General features: G+C 45.2%; 1 protein-coding gene and 1 long non-coding RNA gene across 3 annotated transcripts in view; one reads left to right on the top strand and one right to left on the bottom strand.

Annotated features, from left to right (window-relative positions):
• The window catches only part of LOC127552257 (zinc finger protein ZFP2-like), a 105,331-nt gene that overhangs the window by 80,737 nt on the left and 5,967 nt on the right, over window positions 1-18,627 (top strand). Inside the window, exons 1-4 of one of the 2 annotated variants that reach the window (XM_051982862.1) lie at window positions 4,727-6,579; window positions 7,472-7,521; window positions 15,956-16,082; window positions 17,096-17,191. The exons of the other annotated variant lie outside the window; for it this stretch is intronic. Coding sequence (XP_051838822.1) covers window positions 7,492-7,521; window positions 15,956-16,082; window positions 17,096-17,191 — 253 coding nt within the window. The 5' untranslated portion in view covers window positions 4,727-6,579; window positions 7,472-7,491. Of the gene's footprint in view, window positions 1-4,726; window positions 6,580-7,471; window positions 7,522-15,955; window positions 16,083-17,095; window positions 17,192-18,627 lie in introns of those variants that run through there. 2 annotated transcript variants of the gene reach the window in all.
• On the bottom strand, window positions 560-4,581 carry LOC127552262 (uncharacterized). The gene is made up of 2 exons (XR_007951315.1): window positions 4,412-4,581; window positions 560-3,186 (listed from the first exon to the last, which is right to left on the bottom strand). It is a non-coding gene; the product is annotated as an uncharacterized LOC127552262 (long non-coding RNA).

The following is an 18,627-nucleotide window of genomic DNA, read 5'->3' as shown; positions in this document are numbered from 1 at the left end:
TAAAAGAGCAATAAATTCCTCAGATATTCAAAAGTGATAAAAAAGAAAATGAAAGGTGAAATGTGGATTACACAAAGGCCATGAGGAGGTCAGGGTAGCAATTCCTACCTATATATGTGTATATGTGTGTGTGTGTGTGTGTGTGTGTGTAACCGTGTAGGGTTAGTTATCGTAAGGACAAAGTCGCCATTACATTGAAGGCATCATGAGGAGGCAGGGAGAGAGTGTCCTGTAGTGGGTTTCTTCTAAAGAGGTCTTAGCAAACACCTTGATGATTGGTACATCTTTGATAGATGAAATTACAAATGAAAGGGATGCGCTCTTTTGCCATGAAAACTTTTGCCGAAGTGACCTCAGGGAAGAAATAAAGTTTTTTCCCAGTTAGTATGCTGTTCTTGCCTGTTTCTCACAAACTCTTTACAGAATTTTCTTTAGAATATTTTAATTCAATCAGTTCAGCTGAAGAAGAAATATCCCAACATCCTGTTGTTCTCCAAAAATCCATCAACTTTTCAGATAAAACAAACTTCCTGATTCCACAAGGAAATGCATTCAATAATAAGACATTTCTCAGCTTTATTCCAACTGATTCTATAAAATGCTTTTCTAAAAACAATATGACTCTTAATGGTCGTGTTCCAGGAGCTGACTGTGACTCAGAAATGGCATGAGCTTTGAGCAAATCCCTTCTCTGCTCAGTTTCCTCCTGCAAATTGGAGAGGGTTGGACTGTAGAATTCTAAAGCGACTTTGAACTCTACACCTCATGACTCTGGTGTTCTAGGACTTGGTGACATTCAGCGATGGGGCTGTGGACTTCACCCAGGAGGAGTGGGGCTGCTCAGACCCTCCCCAGAAGGAGTTGTGCAAGGAGGTCATGCTGGAGAATGTCCAGAACCTGCTCTCTTTGGGTAAGGTCGTTTCCCGGGATAACTGAAACTGCGTATCTTCATTTCCTGGGGTGCAGCTTTGGGGCGGTGTCAGGAAGAAGAAAGTGCTCTGCTGTGTCCAAGCAACCGAGTCCTCTTGTGTGTCTTCCAGCACCCAATGATTTTACAAAACCACGAGAAGTGAATCAACCAGCTTTTGGCAGCTAATCCATGGCTAGTTCTGCTGAGAGGGTCCTATCAGAGGGCCACAGCATGTCAAAGTGGCTGCAGTACCAGCCAGGAATCCAACTGATGGCAATAGGGCCACAATGGGCAGGAAAGCAAGCCTCTGATGGACAACTGTAAGCAGAGAGGAACTTCAGTGGAGCAGTTCTCTGGGAAGAGAGAGAACTCGGAGGATTCGCCAGGATGAAAGCAGCTTAGCCAATGAAGCTCCTGGGAAATGGGTACCTCTCTCAGGATAAGTATATATTTCCTTATGAAGCTCCATAATAGAATCACTTTGTTCTCAGAGGATTTTGGCTACCCAAAAGCAATGTCAGTATGGTATGGGAACACTTCCACCCACTTGAAAACATACAGACCATAAATAAAGTATATTTATAACTATGAACAGTAAAGGCAATCTCAAAAAAGTAAAATTACTTACGTCTCCGGTAAGTGTAAAAAAAAAAAAAAGTGGGATTCTCCATGTGACCTCATATAATGTAACAAAAAAAAATGAATTGAACGTGATCAGAGTTAGAACTGTCATGGAGGAGAGAAGCCAGAAAAGTTTCTGTGCTTTTCCCTAGTTTCCCTCAAAATCAACCACAAAATAAGTCTTTAAATGAATTCTGGCATGACTGAACCCACAAAAAACCTCAGAATGAAGCAACTTTTCTGCTGAAGATAATGTGGAAGTGCTTCAGAAAAGGTCTGTCTACCTTGGGTGCAAGGGGAGCACAGGGACAGTGCTGGCAAACTAGTCTGAGGCTCTTATCTGTGCAAAGATCAGCAGCTGAAGCCTCTTACCAGTGGCTGTGAAGGCTAGTTATGAGCCCTCCAGCCCTAGTTAAAAAGCCAAATCTGATCCTCTGAATCCTGGCACGACAGGCCAGGCCAACTCAGTGCAGTGAGCAAGGTGCCATTACTTCTGGGCCCAGTGAGATAAGCCAATGAGAGACCCCTGTGGGCCTGTGACAGGACACTGTGCCCCTCCAAAAGAAGTTTGGGACAATCTCCCCCAAGCCCCACAATCAGAGCTCAACTTTATAAATTAAGCCCAAAGATTCCTGACTGTAGAAAGCTACTTGGTGACAGGGAAGATGAGATCACAAACGCAGAAGGGGACAGTAGTGGCAAAATATACACATGTACATCCTCAAAGGGGAATATAAATTGGTCTCAGGCTCAAGCAGTTCTCTTGGAAGACGTCATAGAATTTCTGAAATCAAGTAAGAGTGTTCAAAGAAAAATGGTGGGGGTGGGAGGGAATGGGAGATACATAGAACAATGATGGGAGGGGAGTCAATAGCTTGGAAAAGTACAAAAATACACTGAAGCAACCAACTTCAAAAATAGATTTGGCAAAAAGGAAAAGAAATACTGGAAAAAACCAACTGCTTAAAAAACAATTGGCAATAGGAGTGGGGAAATCCACTAAATAAAACCACTCCTTTAAAAGTGGAATGGGCCAAATAGAAAATAGAAATCCATTAAGAATTAAAATTGGCCAAGTGGAAGCAAATGACTCAATGAGAGATGAAGAAACAGATTTTTTTTTTTTAATGTAAAATACCTCATTGGAAAAATAACCAACTTGGAATATAAATCCAGGAGAAAAAATTTATGCATCAGTGGTGATTTCCTGAAGTCCCTTGAGCATCCTGGATTGCTGGCTGGGATTCTCAGCTCCACTAAAACGATCTCCCATGTCTACTTCCTCTTGACAGCACAGCTCAATCCTTCACTGTTCATTGCAGGGATCAGATCTCTTTCCTCTTCCAGATGTTTTTGTTATGAGATAAATGGTCTTTCTGGGTTTATTCCCTTCTCTTACATCAGCTCATTCAAGTCTCTCCAATACACATGGAACTTCATTTTATGATATTCAGGCCAGGTCTCTCTCTTCAGTGTCAGAATTTGTTTTAATCCTGACTGTCATCCAATTCTTCTCTCTCTCTCCTAGCTTTGCTGTCAGAAATGTTGAGTGGACTCTCTTTCTCTTTCTTTTCATGCTCAAGCCATTAATAAAATATCAAGCAGCCCAGGATGGAGCACCCAGCCAACATCTCTCCCCGTAACCTGGCAGAGTCCTGAGGGGTAAATCAGAACGTTAGCCGAAATTGCATTAAAGTATGTAGAGAGGCCTTGGAACTCCTTCCCCTGTCATTCTATAATTAGCATCGGGTTCACTAAGAGTCTTTTTGGCCATTCACTGAATTATCTGGGGTCACCCCACATTGTGTCCCAGTGAAACTAACCCATGTGATTATTACAGGGTTTTTATAACCATAATGGAGCTCCTGACCTCTCTTTTTAGGATCCATAAGCCCTCTTGGTGAAGAGCTGCCTCTTAGTTTGGGGGAGACTCCAGATTTCCTTGGGAAGGGAATCCTGGACATTACATGTTCCCCTTTTCCACAGACTATAATCCTGCCGGCTGAGAAGCAGACCCCCTGATACTTCCTACTGAAGTGGATTATGGTCCCTTTAAGAAGCTGTATTCCCTATTGATCTGTGATTCCTTTCAGATTCCCAGCCCGTCCTGGCTGAGGTATGTCCTCCCCAGACAAGTTGTCTTTTCAGGTGCCAGAGTCTTTGATTCAATTACAAATCCTGGTCGGAAAGCATCCCTTTGAATTCCAATAGGAGATCCGGGCTCTCCCAGCCCCCACTGGATCTGAGACAACTTGGGCTGTGCCAACCCCCACTAAGACACGCGATATAAAAGCGCCAACTCATTTCCAAAATGTATAGAGAATTGACTCTAATTTATAAGAAATCAAGCCATTCTCCAATTGATAAATGGTCAAAGGATATGAACAGACAATTCTCAGACGAAGAAGTTAAAACTATTTTCAGCATATGAAAATATGCTCCAAATCATTATTAATCAGAGAAATGCAAATTAAGACAACTCTGGGATACCACTACACACCTGTCAGATTGGCTAGAGTGACAGGGAAAGATAATGCGGAATGTTGGAGGGGATGTGGGAAAACAGGGACACGGATACACATCCAGCCACTCTGGAGAGCAATTTGGAACTATGCTCAAAATGTTGTCAAATTGTGCATCCCCTTTGATCCAGCAGTGTTTGTTTCTACTGGGCTTATACCCCAAAGAGATACTAAAGAAAGGAAAGGGCCAAAATGTATGTGGCAGCCCTGTTTGTAGTGGCTGGAAGCTGGAAAATGAATGGATGCCCATCAATAGGAGAATGGTTGAATAAATTGTGGTATATGAACGTTATGGAATATTATTGTTCTGTAAGAAATGACCAGCAGGATGAATACAGAGAGGACTGGAGAGACTTACATGAACTGATGCTGAGTGAAATGAGCAGAACCAGGAGATCATTATATACCTCAACAACGATACTGTTTGAGGATGTATTCTGATGGAAGTGGATCTCTTCGATAAAGATCTAACTCAGCTTCAATTGATCAATGAGGGACAGAAGCAGCTACACCCTAAGAAAGAACAGTGGGAAATGAATGTGGACTGTTTGCATTTTTGCTTTTCTTCCCGGGTTATTTATTCCTTCTGAATCCAGTTCTCCCTGTGCAACAAGAGAACTGTTCGGTTCTGCACACATATATTGTATCCAGGATATACTGTAACCTATTTAACATGTAAAGGACTGCTTGCCATCTGGGGGGAGGAGGTGGAGGGAGGGGAAAATCGGAACAGAAGTGAGTGCAAGGGATAATGCTGTAAAAAACTACCCTGGCATGGGTTCTGTCAATAACAAGTTATTTAAAAAAAAAGCATTTTAGAATTGCTTTGGAACTCCCTGAGAAAAAGAAAGTCTTTCTTTCTTTTTATTTTACTTTATTTTTAAAAAAAATTTTTTAAATAGCTTTTTATTTACAAGTTATATGCATGGGTCATTTTACAGCATTGACAATTGCCAAACCTTTTGTTCCGATTTTTCCCCTCCTTTCCCCCACCCCCTCCCCTAGATGGCAGGATGGCCAAAAAATAAAGTCTTTCAAAGTTGATCATCCAAAAAAAAAAAAAAAAAAGAGCCAAAGGAATCCTCTCCTTGCAGAGGCTCCAAACATGCCATGCTTGGGATGCCAAGGGCCTCTGCCCCCTGGCATCCTCTTTCCGGTGCCATCCTCTCTTCACCCTCACCTACCCCCCACCCAGACTTTATGCCTCTGTCAGGATTTCTAACCGGACTTCCCATCCCCAGGCTAAGCCCTTTCATCAGTCCAGGTTTTCGGGTCTGTAAATCCCTTTACAGAGAATCCCTGGGCAGCCAGAGGGGAGCCCCCAGATCCCTTCCCTTGCACCGAATCCCAAGGGCTTGCAGGGGAGCCAGACCTCTGCATTTGGTTCCCTGAACCCCGAACCTGCCCCTAGACCTCATCATTGCACTCCCTGACACCAGACGCCCATCTCGGGTCCCCGATCTAAGCCTCTCACTGCCCCCTGCTGCCAGCTCGGACCTGGAGGGAGGGCCCTGAGCAGCGACGCGCGGCCTCCCTCAGTGACCATTTCTCCCCACGGCTGCTTCTCGGAGCTGCTTCCCACCCCCCCTCCTCTGTTCTCTCCCCTTCTGGAACTCAGCGCTAATGGCCCAACTTCCGCTGCTCCTTCTCGGCTGACTCCCTCACTTCCTTTCTCCCGGCCAAACCTCTCCAAGGCGCCCCCTTCCTGTCCTCCCCCCCCAGAACTGAGTCCGGCCTCGGGAGCCTGGTTCTCCCCGACTCGCCTCCAAGGTGAAACAGGCTCGCAATGGATTCTGGGGCAGAAGAACCAACCCAAGGGCAAAGGGAAAGTTTTTCCATCTTTCGGAGGCTCTGTCTCCCGGGGGTCAAGGCCAGCCCGGATGGCCCCAGGGCAGGAAGGGGCAGCAGCACTGAGAGCCCACGGCCCGACAGGCCCGGAGCCAGACCCCAAACCCGGGGCAAGAAGCTGGGGAGAGTGTCGCCCACCCGGGATCACAGCCCAACTTTAACGACAACTTTGGGAGTCAGGAAAAAGGATGGAAAAACACCCCCCGCCGCCGCCCCCAAAGTAGCAGACCCCAAACCACGGAATGACAAGGAAGGTTAAAAGATAAACCAGGAGGTCGGCGCTGGCTACGGGTGACAGCCCAAATGGGGATGCGTCTGTGACGCAGCGAGAGCTCCGGGAGCGCGCTCCGAGGGGAAGCCGACCCGAGGGGCGGGAGAAGAGGAGGAGAGGAGGCCCTGGCGGAAGTGGGGGGGGCTGGGAGCCTTGGGAGCGGAAGAAGCCATTGGGCCGGGGGCGGGGCCTGCAGTCCTGGCCCTGCGTGGAGAGCGGGCTCCATCCTCCTGGGTCACGGTCAGGGCCGGGCTCTGAGCACCAGGAAGACCCTCCCAGAGGGGGTTGGCGGGAAGCCGGAAGTCTTGGGGCTGCGATCTGCTGCCTGCCCCTGGGTCCTCCTCCTTTCCCGGGGAGCTCCGGTCGCTTTGTCTCTTGGAAGCCAGAGCCGTGCTTGCATCACCCAGGTAGGTCGGAGCCGCGTCCCCCTCCCTTGCCGCTGCCGCGGCCGCTGAGTCTCCTCCTCCCGGGACCTCAGGGAGTGTCCTCCAGGCCCGCCGGGAGCACCCCCTTCAGCCTCGCTGCTGGATGAGCGCCCCTACTTCGTGGCTCCCCCCGCCCAGATTTACCTCCTGGACTAAAGACTTTGTCCGCAGGCATCCGGGAGTCCCGATGTCAGCTTCTGCTCAGGACCCAGGGGTCCCGCTTCCTGTCCCCATCTCTTGCTTAGAGAGTCAGATATACCCCTCACCCTGCTTCAGACCCAGTGCCTTTAAACGTCCCGCCTTCCCAGCGCCAGGAGCCCGCCTGGGAGCACTGACCAAAGCGCTCTCCCGCTGCACCTTCACTGCACCGGGCTCTTGGTCCCAGGTCCCAAGCTTGTGGCTTAGGGACTCCCAGCCCCGGCTCCCCCCGAGCGGCCCCGCAGTCCTTCCCAGCTCCCAGGGGAAGCTCGGGGGACACAGGCTTCCTGCCTCCCCAGGCTCAGCTGTTCCCTCTGCTGGCCCTGCCCTCCCTGCCGGCACCCGTATTGGGCTGTCTCGCCTCCGAGCCCCTCCCCCTGCTCCCCAGACCTCTCCTTCCCCAGCCCCTCTCCTCTCAGAGCCCTCGGAGCTCACTCCCAGCCCGCATTTTGTCTGGACTTTCCCGGAGGCTCCTGGTGGTCTCACGGGGCTCTGAAAAGCAAAGAATTCCAACTGTCCTGGGTGGGCTGTGACCTCCACTACTCAGGCCTTTGGTAGCTGCTCCCTTTGTGGGGTCATAAAGGCTGGGGGCGGCAGGACTGGGAGGTAGAGACTAGGGCCCAGTCAGAGGAACTTTACAACACGGAGTCACCTTGTTACTTTTCTGTGTACCCAGGGAGCCTGGAGCCGGAGGGAATGGGCCCTGGGAGCCTGGCACCTGCTCAGGTGAGTGCCCTCCATCCAGACCTGACCCCCATCAGCCATCACAAGTGTGGGGAGCCATGGAGGGGGGTGTGAAGCTGGCCCTGCCTTACTTGTGGGCTGCGCCTTTCCCGAAGTCGGTGTCAGCTTGAGCACAGTAGGAACAACGCTGCCCCCCTCCTCCCCCTGCTCCTCCTCCTGCTCTGTGTTTCCCTGATTCACTGAGCCCTGTGAGGCCCACCCAGCCACAAGCATGTCCTCCCTGTGTTTTAAGCTCCTTCTCCTTCCAAGTCACTGACAAGGACGACCCCCTCCCTCATTGCCCTTTGTTCCCCAGGGGTCGTGGCTGTGCTCTCTGAATGCCTGCCTAGCATGGTGAGCACACACACAGACACACACACACACACACACACACTCACACACACACTCACACACACACACACACTCACACACTCACACACACTCACACACACACACACTCACACACACAGACACACACACACTCACACACACACACACTCACACACACACACACACACAACACACTCACACACACAGACACACAGACACACACTCACTCACACACACACACACTCACACACACACACACACTCACTCACACCCTCCCTTCCCTTCTCTTTCTGGTATCCAGGCTCTCCCTTCATAACAACTGGAGATCCAGGAAAGCCCTTCACCCTTCACCCTTCACCTTTCACCCTTGTTAGTCCAGACCAGCAGCCGAGCTCTTCTGGCTTCCCCAGTTGTGTCCTTTGCAGTGTTGTCCCCAGGGCACAAACTCCCGGGGCTGATCTAGGCCCTGATGTCTCTAAGACCTCTCCTGGCCCAGGGCCCGATCTCTGCTGTTTCAAAGCAGCTCCTGGGATTCTCCTCCTTGCCCTGGGGTTCCCGGCTCCAGCCCTACAGGCCCTGTTACTGTTGAACCCGGTTTCCTGGTGGTGTTATGGGGGTTACCCCGAGCTGAGCCCAGGCACTGGCAGAGACCCTGAGAACAGCAGCGAGAAAGGAAGGAGGAAAAGAGCCCGTCAGTGAGTCATGGGATGGGGGCAATTTCTTGGAAGCTTTGACCCTGCTGTCGCCCTCAGCAGGTCCTGGTTTGACCTGGAAGAGCTTCATGGATGGGACTGACCCCTGGCAATGCTTAGTTTGCATGTTCAGAACAGGCAGACCTGCAGGGTCCTCCCACCTGTAACAGGAGGCTTACCTGAGCACAGCAGAGAGGGCGTTCAGTCAGGACGCTGCAGTTCTTTAGCCTGAGCGCCCAAGGCTCCCCTTGCTTTCCTGGGGGAGCTCACTGGTCAGCAGAGCAGGGGGCGGCAATGGGCCATCTTGGGAAATCTGTCATATCTGCAGGACCCTGCTTTCCCAGGGGTGGATCCTGAGGCCTCCAGACAGCCTCACTGCTTTGTCCAGAGCCCTGCAGAACGCTGCTTGAAGGGAGGCACGTGGAGCCTTTGCCCACTCTGTGAGTCTGCTCCTGGGGCAACTTTGTCAAGTTATAAATAAGCAGAACTGACCTAACCATGTAGCAGGGAAGGACAGAACTCCAGGAGATGGTGGCTGATAAGCTCAGCAGGGAGGTACCACCTTTGACAACCATCAGGGGAGTCTTCAACTTCAAGCCTGGGCAAAGGAAGAAAACCAGCATTGGTTATAAAGTACTTACTAAGCGCAGACACTTGAGTTAAGCACCTTGCCAATATTTCCTGCGAACCTCAATTCCAGACCTGACCCCCATCAGCCATCACAAGTAGCTGCAAAATATGCAAGCCAGGTTTCATTTTCTCCATTGTATTTTTATTTATGTATTCAGGAAGATCTGGGAATTAAGTTGAGGGGGTAGATGAGCATGTTGATGTATTTCGATTTTTTAATTGTAATTTGTACATGTGATTTGTTTTCCCTCCTTTAATAGAAGATAGCTGCTTTTATCTGGGAAAGGGATGTTCTTTTCATTGTGCAAGGTTGTGATTAGCACATTTATGGGGCACAACTTAGGACCCATCTCATCAGAGTTCTCTGTAGTTTCTTTATTTCTCCTTAAATGTTTCTTGAAGTCTTCCATCTAGGCTGCTGTTTATTGGTATTCCGATAGTCTGGTGATACCTGTATTACAACTTTTGCCTTGTTCTCTTTTCTGCATGACTTGTTGATGTTTTACATTCGCTCCCTGTTTTTAAGTCTCCTGCATCGACTTTAGTATTTGCCATTGCCTTGTGGCTTCCATGTGGTCTGTACAAATGTTGAGAGAGTTGGTTGTGTGGCAAGGTTTTATGACTCTTGATTCTTTCTGTCACTGCCCTTATTTCTTCTCCATTGAGTTTCGCCTAGAGGTTCTCATTCATAATTGTGTCTAACTCTTGCTCTTCGTTTTCCCAGAATCCTGCTTGGGTTTGTGCCCAAAGTCCCCCAGCTGAGGCAGTGCTTGGAGACAGGAGACTCTCTTGGGCCTAGCTGCCCTGAGTGTCTCAGATGAGGATGTTGCTTATTTTAGGGAGAGGCGGTTTTGCTTGTCTGTCCAGAGACTTCCTGAGTTCAGACCTGAAGACAGAGCTGGGCTCTGCAGCACTCCTGGAGGGAAGGTCTGGGCTGGTCTTGTTGCTGCTTTCCTGGGGATATGGATTGGTTTACTCCAGCATCTCAGAGGCAGGAAAGGGGCCTGTGCTGAAAGTGGTCTGATCCTGGGCCTGCTGCTGGGAGCTCTGTGAGTTTCTGACCTGAGTGTGAGTCTCTGAAAAAGTAGATTACTGCTGCCACCTAATTCCCTCCCTAGTTACTCCATTACTGTCTGGGCTGGATATTGGAAGCCAGACCTGGTTTGCATCCCCGGCCTGAGACGTGGCCCAGCTTCTACAGGCTTCTGAACTTCCTGGCTTCCTTCCCCAGGGTCTCCCCACCCAGGACTTCCTCGTGAAGGTCAAGATTCCCTTGGCCCTGGTTATGTGACCTGGTGACAAACCGTCCTGTTGCACTTGGCCAATGGGACTCCTGTAGCCCTGTTACACAGGATCTGATTGTAGGGATGCTCCTTGTAAGGTATCTTCCTTAGTAGACTTCCTCCCAGGGCCTATAGCCCTCCCTTTACCCCCAGAGCCAAACTGGACAAAGGATTGATTTTTCTGAATTTCCCCATCAAGATACAATCCATCAATTGCATTGTCCAGATCTCTTAGGAGTCTGTGGACAAGATTTCACTGTATTGCTTTCCCAAGATCACCCTTTTAGCAAGACTTCAATGACAAGATTAGCGTAGTACTAAAGGTTTGAATTATTTGGGGTAGTCTTGCCATTTTTATATATTGACACAGCCTAGCCCAAGCACTGGATATTCCTTTAGCTTTTAAGTTGTCATGCATTACTTTAAGGATGGCATTGCAATTGAATTTATTCAACTCTTTTAATTCCCAGGTATTGTAAACACATTTTACTTATTTGGAGTGGGATTTTTCTCTCAATTATTCCTTCCTAGACTTTGTGTCTATTTCCTAGAAATAATCTTAACTTAGGAGGATTCTGTGTGCAACCTGCAACTTTGCATAAACTATTAACTCTTAACTATCCTCCTTGATGTCTCTGCTGATTACCTGTGTTTTTCCAAGTAAAACATCCTGTCATCAATAATGGGGATAGTTTGAGCTCTTCTTTACCCATCTTTATTCCTTTCTTTCCTTTCTCTTGTTTTATTGCTATTGCTAGCATTGCCAGAAGAGTGGGGAAAGTAAACATTCTTGCTTTCCCCTGCATTTATTGGAAATGTTTCTAATACAACCCCATTTCATGCAATGCTTTTAAGTTTTTGATAGATATCATGACCTTGAAAATGGTCCCACTAGGCCTGTACTTCTAATTATATTTTTTACCTCCGAAGTGGTGCAAAGCACTCCCTTCATCTATTGAAATGACTGTATGGTTTTAAATGTTTTGGTTTATAATATGATGGATTATGTTCATTGGTTTCCTAATGTTGAACTATTCTTACATCCCTGGTACAAATTCCACTTGAGCATGATGAATGATTTCTTGGAATTCAGGGTGGTTATTTTGATAGGATTTTGTTTAAAATTGAGAATGGTGGAGAAATATGATGTTTATTCATTGGCTTGTAATTTAACTTTCTGTATTTGTATTTTCCCTGCTTTCACTACTGGGTTTCTGTTAGACTAATGAAAGGATTCTGGTAGGATACTTACTTATTTGGAGAAATTAGTGGTAAACTATGGATATTAACTATTCTTAGTTAATTTTCTTGTCTTCTGATGATTTCAATATATCATGTTTTCAGTAGTTCCTCTTAGCATTCTTTTATTTTCAGTTTTCTTTAGCATAAAGCTGTATAACATGCTTATTATCCCTTTTATTTCTTCTAGCTTTTTTTTCTGATTTTACCTCTGCCCTTTGCTATTTTATTGATTGGATTGTCTGCTCTTGAATTTAGAGTTCTCGACTTTATTAATCTTTTCAAAGAAGCCATTTATCATTTAAATTTTTTGTTATTTTCTATTCATCTATTTCCCTTCCCATTTTAACATCTTTTCATTTATAATTATTTGAGGCATGTTCATTTAATTTTCTATTTTTTTTGGAATACAAATTTAACTTATTCTTTTCCTAAGTTCTGAGGACTACTTCAGCTGAATCTCATGAATTTTTGTGATATTGTTTCATCATTTTCTCTTGTGCAAAGTTATTGCTGAGATCTTTTCTCTGACTCAGTCATTATTTAATATGTCACTAGTAAATCTCCAAGTAGGATGCAAATCTTTGCATTCTTATTTCATCAGTAAGTGAATGAATGCAGTAATTATTTCTGCAATATTTATTTATTTCCAGTATGCTTATGTGCAGTATCTTTGTCTCAGTGGTTAATTTTTGTCGATGTTTCATATGTAGTTGTCCCAATTTGAAGATGCCATAAGTAATCCTTTTACCTCTAGTTTCTTTAGACATTAGTTCATCTCTTCTGCCTCATCCCATTCTACATTTCTTCATCCCCCTTTTTGCTTTTACTTTTCTTGTAGATTATCCTACTTCTCTTGCCCTTTAGCTACTCCTGTCCATTTTTCTTCCCCTTTCCAACGAGAATTTCTTTCCTCCTCACTGTCCCACTTCCCTTTCTGTTTTGCCTAGATTCTCATTCTCTGAGTCACAACTCCTCTCTTCCTCTGATCTCTGTCTTTTCCCTGTATATTTCTGACAATGAAAGCCCCCAAAGTGACCCTTCTGAGCTCTGTCCTGTAGGTCATTCCTGCGATTGCTTCTAGGCCAGTCCCACAGATTCCTCCTTTCCATGGTGTTTTCCTTTTAGAATCCTGTGTGTCACTGCAGGGTCAGAGAGAACAGTGCTCCATTGTGGGGAACATTGCCCTCTAATATTTACCCTTTCTTTTTCTCCTTTTATTTTTCTTCAGAATTCTCCTAGAAATTTTAACCCTGTCTTCATGCTGTCCTGCTCCTCCTAATGCTAGTTCCCCCTAACCCAAAGACAAATAGTCTTTTCAGGCACTAAACCGCCAAGCCTCAGGGTGAGAATAACCACCAATCCCTCAAAGTCGGGCCAGCTTCCTCCCTGACTCCTCAGGAGGTCCTCTCTTTCCAAGTCCATGGATCTCATCTTCCCAATCCCTGATCTTCTTAATTGTTCTCCAGCCTTTCACATTCCTGGTGACTCTCTCTCCTCCAGGGTCCTCTCTTCTCTTTGTTTGTAGGATCTGGCTCTCTCCTGGTTTTCCCCTCCTTATGTGACTACTTTTCTGTCTTCTTACTGTAACTCAGACCTCTCTTTACCACAGAATACCCATATTTTGTCCCTTATAATTAAGTTCCTCTCTGCAGGCTAGGTCACCCTGGGCTGCATCTCAGCTCCTGTGCTCTCTGGAACCCATTGTTCTGTCCCTTGCCCTTATCTCCTTGGTTTGCATTGGTCTGGCATTATTCCAAAGTCAGTCAGTTCCAGGGTGTTATGACCGTGTATTTAAAATCAGCCGGAGTCAGGAATTCAGGTTAAGGGAAAAATCTTCAATCTTTATTCTTTTTGAGGTGAAGGTGGATTGCGATATCAATATGGGCAGCTGCGACAGAAAGCCAGCCAGCAGAGGTGAAGGGGGATTGCAGGTTAAAGGGGGATCAGAGGTGAAGGGGGGTCGCGATAACAATGCGAGCAGCTGTGTCAAGAAACCAGCCAGCAGTTTCTCTTTCCGCTTCCTTCTCTACTCCCCTGCCTCAACCCACCAAAATTGTCATTTCCTATACAACACATCAGGACTTGCACAAAGAGTGGACAGGCGCCATTCTTTCTCCAAGCATATATATTCATAGAGTATGGTCCAATTACTATTTAGCCGCACGTGCTTGGGACCTCAGTGCATCAACTCAAGCCTCAGCCCATTACACCAGCATATAAGGTCTTTCTCCTCAAGGCTGTAGGACTTTGTGCTTCTGAATTGAATTGGTAAAGGTGACTATTACCAGCCTGGCAGTTTGTAGCCATGAGTTTGATTTTTGCTTTCCAGGTTGAGTTCGATTTTTCTGTGGGTGATGTGGACAATTTTTCCATTGAAATTTCATTTTCTCTCTTCAGAAGTGACCAGTTTTCTTGGATCATTTCCTTCATGAGGGTGTCTAATTTTTTTAACTGCTTGTGTCCTTCTTTGAGAGCTACCATCCTTAGCTTGTCTATGTCCAAGCTCTCTTTCCATTCAGTACACTTCCCTTAAACAAGAGTAGATTTTTCTTTAATGTTAATTATTGTTTACTTCATTTCCTCTGGGCTGTCCTTCACTTTTGTACATTTTTATTCCCTGTTCTCTTTTTTGTTTCTTTGGGAAGAAGGGGCATGGCAGAATCTCAGTTTCATATTCCCTCATTTTGGCAATGATCAAAAGAAATCCCGAGGTCCAAGAATAATGCAAAGAGGTCTGGATGGAGATTCAGGGATTCTGTGGAGAGCCCAGTTAGAAAAGTCTCAAAGAAATAGAGCCAAGGGAATAATGAGGAGTTGGCTTGTCTTTCTCCTTAAGAGAAGTTTGGGAGGGCATTAGCCCCCCTCATCTTGGTAAAGAAGGCCTGTGGGAGGCTTGTGAAGGAAAGGGGTTTGCCATGTGTTTTCCATTAAAGAAATATGTCACATTATTCCAATGACTGGCAGCCTCAAAACATAAAGGAATTTAGAAAACTAATCAGAGTTAGCTCTAGTAAGGACAAAGTCACCAGTAAATTGAAGGTATTATGAGGAGGGAGTAAGAGAGTTCTCCATAGTGGGTTTTGTCCTGAAAAGGACTTAGCAAAGCTCTTGATCATGGGGACATCTTTGATGGGTAAGATACATATTGGAGGTTTCTAGGAGGGAGGAAGTAGCAGACAAGAACTTGGGAGCTCACAGGGAGGGATCAAAGGGAATGCTCCTGGCAGACCAGGTCCCAGACCTAAAATATGGTCATCAGATTCTCAGAGACTTTACAGATGCCCAAAGGTTTGAGGGATCGGCAGTGGAGTCTGACAAAGAATTTCATTCCCCCACTCACTCTATCGGGATAGGCTGGGACTTGGTTATGTCTGATAAAGGCAGGTTGGGTTCTTCTGATAAGAGAAGTGAGTCAGCTCTAAGTCCACATCAGACCAAATATCAGATGCTTCAAAGAAGAATCCAAAATGATGTACTTGTAGCAGGTTGGAAATAGAGATGGCCCCTCCCAAGTTTTAGGGTATTCCCACTTCTGGCCCCCTTCTCCTATATAGGGTCCATCTTTTGACTTCTTAACTTATTTTCATGATTCTTGTTCTCCCCAACTTGTACATTTTTAGCCATTTTTGTAAAACGCTTATTTCTAATAAAGGAACTGGCAATATTTTCCCCATGAATTTTTTTACTTAAAGAGGGAAGCCAAATTTTTTATTACTGTTTTTTCTGTAATAAAATATTAAAATTAAAGAATATTTGCTTTTGACAAATGAAAGCAATTACAAAGAAAGGGTTGAGCTGTTTTGCCCATGACAACGCCCTAACCACAGTTGACCTCAGGGAAGGAACAAAACTTTTCCCCAAAAGTATGTTGTACTTGCCAACTTCTCACAAAGTCTTTACAGAATTTTCTTTAGAATGTATCATTTAAGTCACTTCTGCTGAGGAATCACTCTCTTGCTCTCCACAGATCCATCTACCTCACAAATAAAACACAAACTCTTCCTAATTCCACAAGGAAATTCATTCAATAAGACATTTTTCAGCTTTATTCCAATGGATTGTATAAAATGCTTTTCTCAAAATTCAATAAGACATTTAATAAGTGTAGTTTCAGGAGCTGACTGATACTCAAAAATGGCATGAGCTTTGAGCCAATCCTTTCTCTGCTTGAGTTTGCTCCTGTAAATTGGAGAGGGTTGGATGGATTCTTGAATTCTCAAATGACTTTCAGCTCTGCATCTCATGACTTTGGTGCTTTAGGACTTGGTGACGTTCAGGGATGTGGCTGTGGACTTTACCCAGGAGGAATGGAGCCTCTTGGACCCTCCTCAGAGGGAATTGTACAAGGAGGTCATGCTGGAGAATGCCCGGAACCTGCTGTCCCTGGGTAAGGACATTTCCCTGGGTAACTGAATCTGCAGTCAAAGGGTATATCTTCATTTCCTGGGGTGCAGGGTTTGGAGAGGGAGTATATCAGTCAGGAAGAAGAAAGTGCTGGTCTGCTGTGTCCAAGCACCAGAGTCCCCCTATACGTCTCTGCTTTGTATGGTAAAAAACTGAGGGTATCCTTTGCTGCTCTTGAAACTGTCTCTTACCAGTTCTAGGTAGCTTCAAGTCAAAGATCAAATTAGCGTGGAAGCCTCTGAAACAAGGAACTAATCTCAGGGTATTTTGGCTTAGCTCTACTTGGACACAGATTTAGTCTACAAAAGTTCTGACCATTGCTCCTGCAGCTATTCCTGCCAACCTGTTCTTTGGCACAGGGCTTGGATTCGGAATACTCTTCTTTTTAGCAAGCATCACTTTGTAGCCCAAAGCTCATCGTTATTTCTGATATAGGAAACTTGTCCTTGATCTTCTTATTGCCCTCAAATTCTAGCACCACTGATGGGAAAGGAATGGAAGGGAATCAGCATTTCTTTTCACCTACTGTTTGCCAGGAGCTGTGCCATATGCTTTCTTTATAGCTGCAATATATTATTTAAGAAAAAAACTTCCACCAAAAATTTATTTTGACTATTCTAAATACCCAAATTAATGAAAAAGCACAGATAAAGAAATAATAAACATGGATAGTATATTTTTATATCAGCCCAATAACCCTTCTTATCTAGGTATAGGTTTAGAAGTTTCTGCCAGAATGGAACTTAATAGGATAAGGGGGGGCAGGGGGAGGGAAGGGAAGAGCATTTGACTGTGTCTCCAGGATGATGTGACAAACATTATTATGGTTTTCTTACATTATAAGCACAAGTGGGTGACCACAGTCTCATATGTTGACTCATATCTTTTAATATGAGGTGAATCTCAGTGGAGCAGCTCTGGATCCTCTCCCCATTCCCTAAAGAAAACTAAATTTCAAGCTTCTCTTCTTCATCCCTCCCTGATTTCCATGCCCAGGGCTTCCAGTTCCCAGAAAAGACGTGATCTTTTATTTTAAGCAAAGACAAGTACCCTGGGTGCTGGACCAAGAAGGCCTGAGGAGCCGCTCTCCAGGTGAGTGAAGTGACAGCAGGGATTTGAGAATTTCCAGAGGCTTCTAGGAGTTACCCTGAAGTAAATGCTGAGTTTGGGGGAGAAAGACCAACCTTGGAATTCTTTTTCAGATGCTTTTTAGGCAGAATTCTTTTTCAGATACTCCTGGACCAGTCACTGACTCTTGGTTTCCCTTCTATAAAATGCACTCAGTAGCCTTGTAGATCTAGTGATCATCTGTGATTCTATAAAAAGTCATTATTGAGAATATGGGACAGTGCAATTCTCCTGAAGTGCCAAAAGGGGATCAGGTTGTCCCAGATGAGCCAGTTCTTAGAACTTCTCCAAGTCAGCTCCCCTCTGAGCAGGAACCCCAAACCAAGAGCTCCCCTCTCTTGCAAGTGCCTGAAGACACGCCCTGGGCTGTGTCCCAGGAATATAAAAAGAGGCAAGGGACATCCCCTGCTCTCCTGGAGGTCACAGACTGCTGGGGCAGACAGTACACCAGTAAGTCTGTAGAAACCTCTGTGGGCCAGATAAATTGGATCAATTTAGTGCCTCCCCAAATCACTAAGTAATTAAGGTAAGGATGGTTTAAGAAGGAGAGCAAAATTGGAGAGGAAATAGTCAAAATAAAATCATATAGCTACAGTACCTACCATATGTCATGCATTATCAGTATCTCATTTTATTCTCATGAGAATCTTAGGACTTGGGAATTATTATTGCTATTTTACAGATAAAGAAACTGAGGCAAACAGGCCCTCTTTGATTAGCAAGTTATTGAGGAGGGATGAGTACTCGGGTCTTGTTCTTTCAAGGCCCTATTCACATTCCTTACCTTGTACTATCAGCTCTATTCTGATTCTGAAACAGATAATGATGAAAACTGTCACAAGTGTATGAGGTGGATAGAGAAGGAGAAATGAACAAGCTCCCCTTGAGAGATGGAATCTCATTTTTAAAAATGCTAACCAGTTAAAATTATTTGCTAATTACTATTAAAAAGAATATATTTCTATTAGCTTGTGACAAGCATTGAATTAAATAAAAATTTACTCAAAGGTCAATTTTAAAGGTTATTTTATCTTGTCTTCTTTTTTTTAACTAGTATTTTATTCACAACCAAACTAAGATAGAATATCTTTTTTTTTTTTTTCTACCATTGGTAAAGTGGTAAAAGCTTCAGTGAGAGTAGGTACTCTCACTGAAGCTTTATGGAAGGATTAACCCCACATTGCCAACCAATTCCTTTCAGGAACTGCCAGATAGAAGAAGAGAAACATAAACAGAAAATAAATTTGAATTTAAAAACCTCAGCATCTCTGTTTTTATAGAAACATGATGATTTCATGATGGTCTCTACTGTGCATTCCTAGTGACCCTTGTTTTCAGTAGTCTGCCAGCATTGCAGCAAAAATGCAGACTCAGATAATATGGTGTTTTTTTTTTTTTTA

Source organism: Antechinus flavipes, chromosome 2 (assembly GCF_016432865.1).
Source record: "Antechinus flavipes isolate AdamAnt ecotype Samford, QLD, Australia chromosome 2, AdamAnt_v2, whole genome shotgun sequence".
Taxonomy (NCBI): domain Eukaryota; kingdom Metazoa; phylum Chordata; class Mammalia; order Dasyuromorphia; family Dasyuridae; genus Antechinus; species Antechinus flavipes.
This window is presented reverse-complemented; position numbering and strand designations above follow the sequence as displayed.